Source organism: Blennius ocellaris (assembly GCF_963422515.1).
Source record: "Blennius ocellaris genome assembly, chromosome: 19".
Classification (NCBI taxonomy): domain Eukaryota; kingdom Metazoa; phylum Chordata; class Actinopteri; order Blenniiformes; family Blenniidae; genus Blennius; species Blennius ocellaris.
Genome location: NC_137668.1, coordinates 5,482,460 through 5,492,755, shown reverse-complemented (window position 1 = coordinate 5,492,755; position 10,296 = coordinate 5,482,460). Strand labels below are relative to the sequence as shown.

Genomic DNA, 10,296 nt, shown 5'->3' with positions numbered 1-10,296 from the left:
CTGTGGGTGAGGTTACTGACAGATGATGTGACTCAACAAGCCCGTGCAGAGACTTCCAAAGGGGCAGGTGCTCACATTTTTTTTTTTTTTTTTAAAGGGCAAATGCACATGGGGGGGGGGGGGGGGGCTTTGCAGTCTGACTCGTCTCTGCTGACCCCTCCTGGCTCCTCCTGGCTCCTGCTCCTCCTCCTAGAAAAGTAGTGGAGTGGCTTCCAGGCCCACTGGCCTCACACACATACACTTTCCCATTCCTCATCAAGGAGATGTGCTGCTGCTGTATATTTTCTGCCATCATGTGTTCAAATGACTAAATAATGTACTCCTGTATCTGGCGTTTTTCTTTTGTTTATTTATGCCACGGTTTGATAATTCATTTATTTTAAATGTCTGGAAAGTGGGTTTGATTAAGGTTGTAAACAGTTTGAAAGTTTGGTAACTGTGACAAGTGTTGCAATAATATATTCAGCAAGGTTATTGTCTTATTCAAATACCCATGTCCCTTCAAAGCTCTGGCAGCTGTGTGAAAATGTTTCTGCATTTTGGTCGTATTTCCTCCCTGATGAAACAAATATCCACTATGCAAGTATTGCACTTTGCGCTGTTGTCTCCCTATGCCGTGAAATGGCACCAACATTGTAGGTGTTTGTGACACTTTGGCTGCCATGTTTTCCTGCTGGCTGCACTAGTGAATGACGTCGGCAAGCATATTGCGTACTGATGTATATGGTGACGTCATTCACTCCCACTGGAACCAAAAAGAGAATTGCTTGCAAAATTGCCAAACAATTCCAAGGAATTGAAACACTGAGAACTGGTCTTTGATTCGTGCCCATTCCAGTGACTTCCTTTTGCTTACTGATTTTCACTAAAAACTAACCTATTCAAGCAAAAAAACCAACTCAATCTGTCTTATGTGCTGCCATCGTTGCCACGTACAGGCTCATGAGAGGCACTGACCTTGTTGACACACTATCTGCACTTTACAAGTTCAGCTTCAGATCACAAAGATGGTACATACCGTATATATTTGGTGGCAAACTGTTCCAGTGGCAGTCATCAATGCATGGATCTGTGAAAGGAGAGGCTTGGAATAACTCAACCCCAAGTAGAAACCCCTTCCCTTGTGAAGGGTTCAGGCTTCTGTTCGTGCCTCTCTCACAAGTGCAGGAAGGTCAAAAGGTGTGGCAGACCACTATCCTGTCCAGGAGGAACACCAACGTCCCTGATGGGCTGATGTGAGAAAGGATGCCCTTGATCATTCCCCAACATGGAAACGCAACAGAGATGCAACATTTACCATGTCCATGACAAGGGACACTGAAGATGAAAAGGTTATGAAGCACAACATGGTGAAAATAAGTGAAATGTTCATTTTCCATCCTGCCAGTTCCCTTGGTGTTGGTTTTTGTGTGTCCAAAAAGGGGAAATGGGACCATCATGACCAATGTAGTAAATAGGATGCAAATTAAAACTCATATATGGAAATTAATATTTGAAAAAAACAAACATTTGATTTGTTCAGAGGGACTAGTCAAGGTTTCAAGGAATTGGTATTTTGGTCTTTACAGGGATAGTCTGTTCAAGTCTTTGCCGATAGTGATGGCCTCATGAGCCACTTTCAATATTTCAAAAAGCCACTAGCTGGTGGTGTCCAATAAATGTTTGAAAGCACACTTCATTGCCAGTCCTTAGCTTAAAACCAAGAGCGCCATCTGCTGGAACTCGCTTCAAAAAATACTTGAAAAGATAAACCAGCTAAAATGACTAAAACTAAAATACTAATACAAATAAATATACTGCAGCGGAAAGGGGTGGTTATAAATGTGTAGTTTTGTGTGTAAATAGTAAAAGTTGAGACATTTTTCTCATTTTGAAGGTTAAATGTTTTTTGTTTTTTTTCTGAACCAAAGTGTTTTTAGTTGAAGATTTTTTTTCTAAGTGGTGAAAATGTTTCATAAAGCTCTGCGGCCTCAGAGTGAGTCAATGGACACAAATCTCTAAATAATCATTTGAGAACATGGTAATGTAAATGAAAAGAATAAAAAGGAAAATGCTCCATCAAGCGGTTTATTATGTTTTTATTTGTCCCACATGTGACACACTGCAGATTTCACAATGCAAAACAACAAAAGTGAGACCGAGTGATATATTATTAAAATTAAATGTCAATAAAAGTAGTTTTACATGTTAGGATGAACGCATTGCAGTGCATCGCAAAAGAGCAGAAAGGTTCATGTTCATACAAAACAACACATATCAAATGTTTCTTTCATGATAATTTATCGCCAAAAGATTTATTCTTTTATTATTTTATGAGATCAAATTATAAAAAACAAAAGCATAAAGGTGACATAAGTCTAAATTACTGACCATTTTCTAGTTTTAATCAAAATATTGGAAAAACAAATGTTTTATTTTGTATTCTAATTGTCAGAGTTGCACCTGTTCGGACTAAATAATAATAATAATAAAAATATTTGACAATAGTGACATTAGAAGCTAAAAAAAACTCAAACCTAAATTTTAATAAAAACCATCTTATAAAATCAGCACAGTAAACACATGAATACTCAATAAATGATGTTCTATTGCATCTATTTATGAAAGCAAACATGTAAAAAACAGGGAACAGCAGGATTTCTCAACCAACGATTTCATGACAGGACTGAAGGAGATTTACCATGAACCTGCTTGTCAAAGTGACCAAAGACCGACTGGAGCCCTGAAAACACCTTGGGATTTCTGAAGACACCCAGCAATGACCAATGACTGACGCCTCCTGAGGACACTGGACAAACCCTGACAATGTCCACGACACCCGAGGACGCCTGGCGATGTCCGCCTGCACCAACAATGACCTGTGACCGAGACAGATGCTGCATGACTCCTGAAGACACTGGACAAACCCCGACAACGTCCGGCAAACATCAGACGACACCCGAGGACGCCCGGCGATGTCTGAGGGTATTCAATAACCTGAAGACACCCAACAGTGACCGATGGCCAAGGTCCATTCCTCCTGAGGACCAAAGAACCAATGCGAGACGACACCTGAAGAAACCTGGCGAAGCCCAGCAGTGACCATGAAGCCTGAATGTTTGAGGATCCCTACCCAGACGTTAGGTCATGCCTTTCCCGAACATGCCCGTTATACTTTTAGCTATCAAGAGGCAATCCTGATAAAAGCATTAAATTAGTGATGATAGCCAATGTTTCCCAGAATACACTGCAGCACCGCTGGAGGAGGAGGAGCCTGTGTGGAGCCCATTTCAACTTTGTGTGTGTTCATAACAATGTTTCAGACAGAACTCAACTGAAGCACTGAAACTAACAATGTCATCTTCAAAAATCACCAACATGCTTCAAAACCTTCTTCAACTCAGTTTAATAATCTTCTGAGAAGTTTATTAATATTATCAGTGTAATTCTATATTTTCTTTCTCCACATTTCAAACAGTCTTGCACACGTTAGCCAAATTCTTTTATGTTACTGTTCTTGTCCTGCTATCTCTAGAAAGACTTCTGGCCTGCCGCAACTCTTGAGAAAAGCCAACATGGTGAACGCTCCCTTCTCTCCTTTTTCCACGGGCTCACTTACCTGTCCTTCCTACGGCTAGTTGTTAGCTTGTTAGCATCAGGAGAGCAGTGGATTTCAAAATGAGGGGCGGGGCTCTGACAGGGGGCACCAGGGAGATGCAGTTCACCTCTGGGAGGGTCTGGCGGAATGCCTTGTCCCATCAGGTTTTTTTTGAGAAGAATTAATAGAAATATGTAGAGACTAAAACTACAAATTAATAACACACATTTTTAGAACTGAATTCCTTTTAAGAGTGATGGTAACTAAGCTTTAGCGTGTAACTCAAAGAGACATATGAGATACTTTAAAATAATAGTATGTAAGTAGCGGGAGGAGGATTTTTATTGCATATGGAATCCCAAAAGCTGTTAACAACAATATCTTTTACTGTGAAAAACATCAGGGAGTTCACACTCATGTTTTGGATTATTTTAAGTAGTAAACTCAAATTGAGACACTGCAGCTTTAAGAAGAGCTGGATTTCAAGAGCTCCATCTCTTCCTCTAACCACAGAGGGTTTGATCTGTGGTTAGTTTCCATTCATTCTTGTGTCTGTAGAATAGATCCTGTTTCTTTTTTCCATTATAACTTTGACTTTCTTGTTCTCAGTAATGTTGTAATCCGATAAGACTCAATCACAGTTCAGCATTTTGTTAGCAAACATGCTAACATACTTTGTAACTTCCAGGGGGAGGAGCTCAATGAGTGACTGTTCGCTTTAGCATTAGCCAAAGCTCATTGCAGATTAGTAGCGCACTGGTAAATCATGTTGATAGGAACATCCTACGATAACCCAACAATTGAGCATGCTTTTAGCAAACATGCTAACAAACTTAGTAACTGTAAGTACAATGATGAGCCAGAAAAAATTAATAAACGAACTGATATTAAGGAGCAAACGTATGCTCACTTTCCTATACCAATCTGGTTAGCTTATACACCTTCACTGCCACTTCACCTTCCATGTTAAAAAAGAATATCCCAACCCTCTGAGAATCAAATACACTCTAGCATTTTGTTAGCAGATAAGCTCAGAAGCATGATAACAGCTAACTGAGCAACAATTAGATTTAGTATTAGCTAAAACGTATGTTAGAAAACTGCTGATTGTCCTTCAGAATGTCAAAACGCTGCAAGACTCAAATTTAGCTTCATTTTATGAGCAAACATACTGGTATAGCAAGCTAAGACTGGTAACTGCCAGTATGACCATTTAGGCCCAGTTTACATGATTTTTTTTTCAAATGAAAATGTAAAACTCTCATAGTGTTTTCAATGGCCGTTTACATAACAGTTCCTGGTGCCACCATGTAGACGGTGTTTAGTTTTACCCTCCTGATTATGGGTTGTTACAATAAGAATCCTGCAACTTTTGGAAATTGCTCAGACTCCATGAAAACAGGGAAAACACAACTTTTCTGAAACTCTCCTGCAACACATGCTCCTGGTACTGCACACAGCTGTAGCTCCCATGCATGAGAACTTGTACAATAATAACAACGGCTTGTGACCTCCAAAGTGTAAACAGAAATCTTTTGAAAATGTTGTTGTGTTAACGGGAGGCTTTCCTGAAACAAAAATGCAAAAGCGAGGCATTTTCACTTGAAACATTGTCGGGGCCTAAAAGTAGCGGGGCGACCCGGTAAGAGATAACAAGCCGACTAACAATAAGCATAAGAATGTTTGCTAACATGACCACTGTCTCAAATCTTTAATGGTCAAGTTAGCGTAACTGTCAGCATTCTGTTAGCATGCTGGTTACTTGTTTGTTGACATAATACGAGTTCAAAATGTCCAAATGATGAGACCTTCTGCTCCTTTCTCCTCAACACAATTTTAACTTTGAGACTCTGTCAGTTCTTCAGTGTTACTGTGTCTTTTATATCAATAAACTCATGTTACAAATGTGTGACACATCGATAGTAAATAGATGCAAAGCTTCGTTTCTCTGCTTTATAATTTTTAATTTTGTTTTTCAGCTTCTCGCGATTATAAACTGTCTTGTTAGGAACAGAAGAAGTTTCTTGCATATAAAGTCTAAGTCTGCAAGTGGATCCTACTGAAATAAAAACCATAACCAATGTAAATAAACTTCAGAATACAGAGAACGTCACGTCGTCCTACTGTTTTAATACTGAGGGGAGATTCTTCCTGTACATTCAGCCCTTCCTGACCCCCTCCTCCTCTTCCTCCTCCTTAGTTGCAACACTCCACGTAGTTTGCAGGCAGCATGCCGGACTTTCCAGTCCTCTGCACAGTGCCGTACATCCAGCCCTCATCGATGGGTTGAGCGTTGATGATGACGTCCCCGTCCCTGAACGACACCTCATCATGGTCCTGGGCCGCGTAGTCGTACAGCGCCCGGTAAACACGCTGTAAACGGAAAGAAACAAGGTGTCAGCATGTGAGCTGAGCACCAATCCTGTTCGTCAGAGGGAAACACGTCAGCTGTGAAAACCTGGTGTGTAAAAAACATGAGCTTGGAGCGTTTGTTTGGGAGCTAGCAAGAAGAGCTGTGGTAAGGAAGCTCATTTACAGCATTGACAGTGAAACGCTCACACCACGTTAAGAAGCTACAGTATATATGCTACTGTAACACCACTACTACTGCTACTGTAACACCACTACTACTGCTACTGTAACACCACTACTACTGCTACTGTAACACCATTACATTAGGAAGCTACAAGCTAGTAATTGATTAGTTATAATATGAAGAACTTTGTTACGAAAGTTTCAGTGAGTTACATATATAAAACCTCTCTCTCTCTCTCTCTCTCTCTCTCTCTCGCTCTCTCTCTCTCTCTCTCTCTCTCCAACCTCCAACACTCAAAGAGCCATTTGGACAAGGTAACATATCCACTCCTCTATGTTGCATATATACAATTTGGGAATATCTGATCAAAAGGAACCAGGAACCAGGAGACGGACTGTAACAGTGGTCTGGTCCAGGAACCAGGAGATGAACTGTAACAGTGTTCTGGTCCAGGAACCAGGAGACGGACTGTAACAGTGGTTTGGTCCAAGAACCAGGAGACGGACTGTAACAGAGGTCTGGTCCAGGAACCAGGAGACGGACTGTAACAGTGGTTTGGTCCAGGAACCAGGAGGCGGACTGTAACAGAGGTTTGGACCAGGAACCAGGAGACGGACTGTAACAGAGGTTTGGTCCAGGAACCAGGAGACGGACTGTAACAGTGGTTTGGACCAGGAACCAGGAGACGGACTGTAACAGTGGTTTGGTCCAGGAACCAGGAGACGGACTGTAACAGTGGTTTGGACCAGGAACCAGGAGACGGACTGTAACAGTGGTTTGGTCCAAGAACCAGGAGACAGACTGTAACAGTGGTCTGGTCCAGGAACCAGGAGACGGACTGTAACAGTGGTTTGGACCAGGTCACTCCATCTAGTCTGTCCTGAACCTCAGATTGAGACCAAAGAGACAGAAAACATTGAGTCTCCTCGTCCTCTACTGGTGTTTTTTCACATCCGTCTTGTTTCAGTCCAGAGATGCGGAGAGGCCAGAGAAAGAAAAAAAATAAACAAAAGAAAAAATAAATGTGTGAATGAGCTTGGGGCTTATTTTTCACCATGTGGACATTACATAGTGGATTTCTGCTCCTTTCACTGTATTTCTGGACGTGTCTGAATCAAAAGCTTCAACATCAGGAGGAATGGAGGTGTAGAATGATAGGAGGAATGGAGGTGTAGAATGATAGAACAGGGAATGGAGGTGTAGAATGATAGAAGGAGGAATGGAGGTATAGAATGATAGAAGGAGGAATGGAGGTGTAGAATGATAGGAGGAATGGAGGTGTAGAATGATAGGATGAATGGAGGTGTAGAATGATAGAACAAGGAATGGAGGTGTAGAATGATAGAACGAGGAATGGAGGTGTAGAATGATAGGAGGAATGGAGGTGTAGAATGATAGAACAAGGAATGGAGGTGTAGAATGATAGGAGGAATGGAGGTGTAGAATGATAGAAGGAGGAATGGAGGTGTAGAATGATAGAAGGAGGAATGGAGGTGTAGAATGATAGAACAAGGAATGGAGGTGTAGAATGATAGAACGAGGAATGGAGGTGTAGAATGATAGAAGGAGGAATGGAGGTGTAGAATGATAGGAGGAATGGAGGTGTAGAATGATAGGATGAATGGAGGTGTAGAATGATAGAACAAGGAATGGAGGTGTAGAATGATAGAACGAGGAATGGAGGTGTAGAATGATAGGAGGAATGGAGGTGTAGAATGATAGAACAAGGAATGGAGGTGTAGAATGATAGAACGAGGAATGGAGGTGTAGAATGATAGGAGGAATGGAGGTGTAGAATGATAGAAGGAGGAATGGAGGTGTAGAATGATAGAAGGAGGAATGGAGGTGTAGAATGATAGAACGAGGAATGGAGGTGTAGAATGATAGAACAAGGAATGGAGGTGTAGAATGATAGAACGAGGAATGGAGGTGTAGAATGATAGAACAAGGAATGGAGGTGTAGAATGATAGAACAAGGAATGGAGGTGTAGAATGATAGAACAAGGAATGGAGGTGTAGAATGATAGAACGAGGAATGGAGGTGTAGAATGATAGGAGGAATGGAGGTGTAGAATGATAGAAGGAGGAATGGAGGTGTAGAATGATAGAAGGAGGAATGGAGGTGTAGAATGATAGAACGAGGAATGGAGGTGTAGAATGATAGAACAAGGAATGGAGGTGTAGAATGATAGAACGAGGAATGGAGGTGTAGAATGATAGAACAAGGAATGGAGGTGTAGAATGATAGAAGGAGGAATAGAGGTGTAGAATGATAGAACAAGGAATGGAGGTGTAGAATGATAGAACAGCTCTACAGCCGTTTATAAAGGAAACCTACGTAAACACACTGATTAAAGTTCTCTTTCACATGAAGACATTAAAAGACCCATTTTATGGTTAAAAAATCCAGCTTTCTTTTACAGTAGTATGTAGTTTGTTTAGTAGTTGCTGATGAACCAAAAGTCTGGCTTCATTATGAAGTTCTAAGGTAAAAAATAGTGGAGCGTCTCATAGTGGAGCGCCCCCTGCTGCCACACACTGGATTGTGCAGCGGCTCAGCTGGCGGTCAAAACGTCAAACAAGACAAAAAAGTGAAGTTAGTTAGAAAATTACGATGAAAAGCATAAAAACAATGGAAAACTGCTTCTAAATTCTAGATCTCACACAGCTGAGCACAGTGGAGGAGCTCTGCACCTGGAGACCCGCGGCACCGCCATCAAGGATTAAATGATCTCGTTCCTTCGTATTATGTATTTCAGGGAGTCACTGATTACATCGTTGCCATGCATTATTTTAAAATGTTTTTCTCTATGACCACTTTGGGGCTCAGTGTTCGCTGTAGATTTCAGAAAGCCAGTTCAGCGTCTCTTCCTAGTAAGTAGAGATAACTCCAGAGATAACTCCAGAGGTAACTCCAGAGGTAACTCCAGAGATAACTCCAGAGGTAACTCCAGAGGTAACTCCAAAGGTAACTTCAGAGATAACTCCAGAGGTAACTCCAGAGGTAACTCCAGAGATAACTCCAGAGGTAACTCCAGAGATAACTCCAGAGGTAACTCCAGAGGTAACTCCAGAGGTAACTCCAGAGATAACTCCAGAGGTAACTCCAGAGGTAACTCCAGAGGTAACTCCAGATATAACTCCAGAGGTAACTCCAGAGGTAACTCCAGAGGTAACTCCAGAGATAACTCCAGAGGTAACTCCAGAGGTAACTCCAGAGATAACTCCGCCCCCACCTGATGACACATCTGGCCCGGTCTGGTTCCTCTCTGGCCCAACAATGAAGTGGAACCAGGGTAGTACCAGTTTAGCTCCTGTTAAGAACCGGCTTTGGAAAGACAAAGAACTGGTGCTCACCAACCTGGTTCTTTCTGGTGGAAAAGAGAGAGAGAGAGAGAGAGAGAGAGAGAGAGAGAGAGAGAGAGAGAGAGAGAGAGAGAGAGAGAGAGGGGGGGGGGGGGGGGGGGTGTAGGTGGATGGGGTAGCGGCGGCTCCGGAGAGTCTGACCAACCCAGCACCTACCCGGTGTTCCAAGTGGAGCTACTCATGGCTTACTAGTTACTTTTAAACTGCAGTAACTTGTAAATTGACTGCAGTACTCTCAGAGCAGTGACTAATTACTTTAATCTGCAGAACAGTGTGTGTGTGTGTGTGTGGGAAGAAGTGTATGTATAACAGGAAGTGATGTCACACCGAGGAGGCGGAGTTTGGTGGTGAGGTGACGGATCGGACAGATGACATGCTGGTCTGGTGCATGTAGCCGTGATACTGCGACTGCTGCATCTGCATGCCCTGATGGTAGGCGCCGGGCAGCACGGGAGCTGCAACACACACACACACACACACACACACACACACACACACACACACACACACACACACACACACACACACACACACACACACACACACACACACACACACACAGAGTTAGTCTCTGACCACAGAAATGCGACGCAGCCCCCCGCTCTTAGGTACCGGGGGTGTCGGTGCTGCCGCGGTCCCAGAGGTCAGAGGTCGCCGAGCTGACGGACTGCTGCGACTGCTGCCGACTCAACCTGCCACCTGCTCGCTCTGATGGGCCACCACCAACAAGGGGAGGTCGCCGGTACACAGGGTGCAGGAGACAGGAAACAGGAAGAAGTAGGGAGACAACAGGAAGCAGGAAACGGGAAGACGGAAA

At 42.7% G+C, this 10,296-nt stretch overlaps 1 protein-coding gene across 1 annotated transcript in view; it reads right to left on the bottom strand.

Annotated features, from left to right (window-relative positions):
* Positions 1–2,106: 2,106 nt before the first annotated feature.
* LOC308144173 (uncharacterized protein) overlaps positions 2,107–10,296 on the bottom strand; it is a 78,873-nt gene continuing 70,683 nt past the window's right edge. Inside the window, exons 44-46 of the mRNA XM_080515231.1 lie at positions 10,092–10,187; positions 9,807–9,934; positions 2,107–5,950 (exon numbers count right to left, since the gene is read on the bottom strand). Coding sequence (XP_080371357.1) covers positions 5,774–5,950; positions 9,807–9,934; positions 10,092–10,187 — 401 coding nt within the window. The 3' untranslated portion in view covers positions 2,107–5,773. The remainder of the gene's footprint in view (positions 5,951–9,806; positions 9,935–10,091; positions 10,188–10,296) is intronic.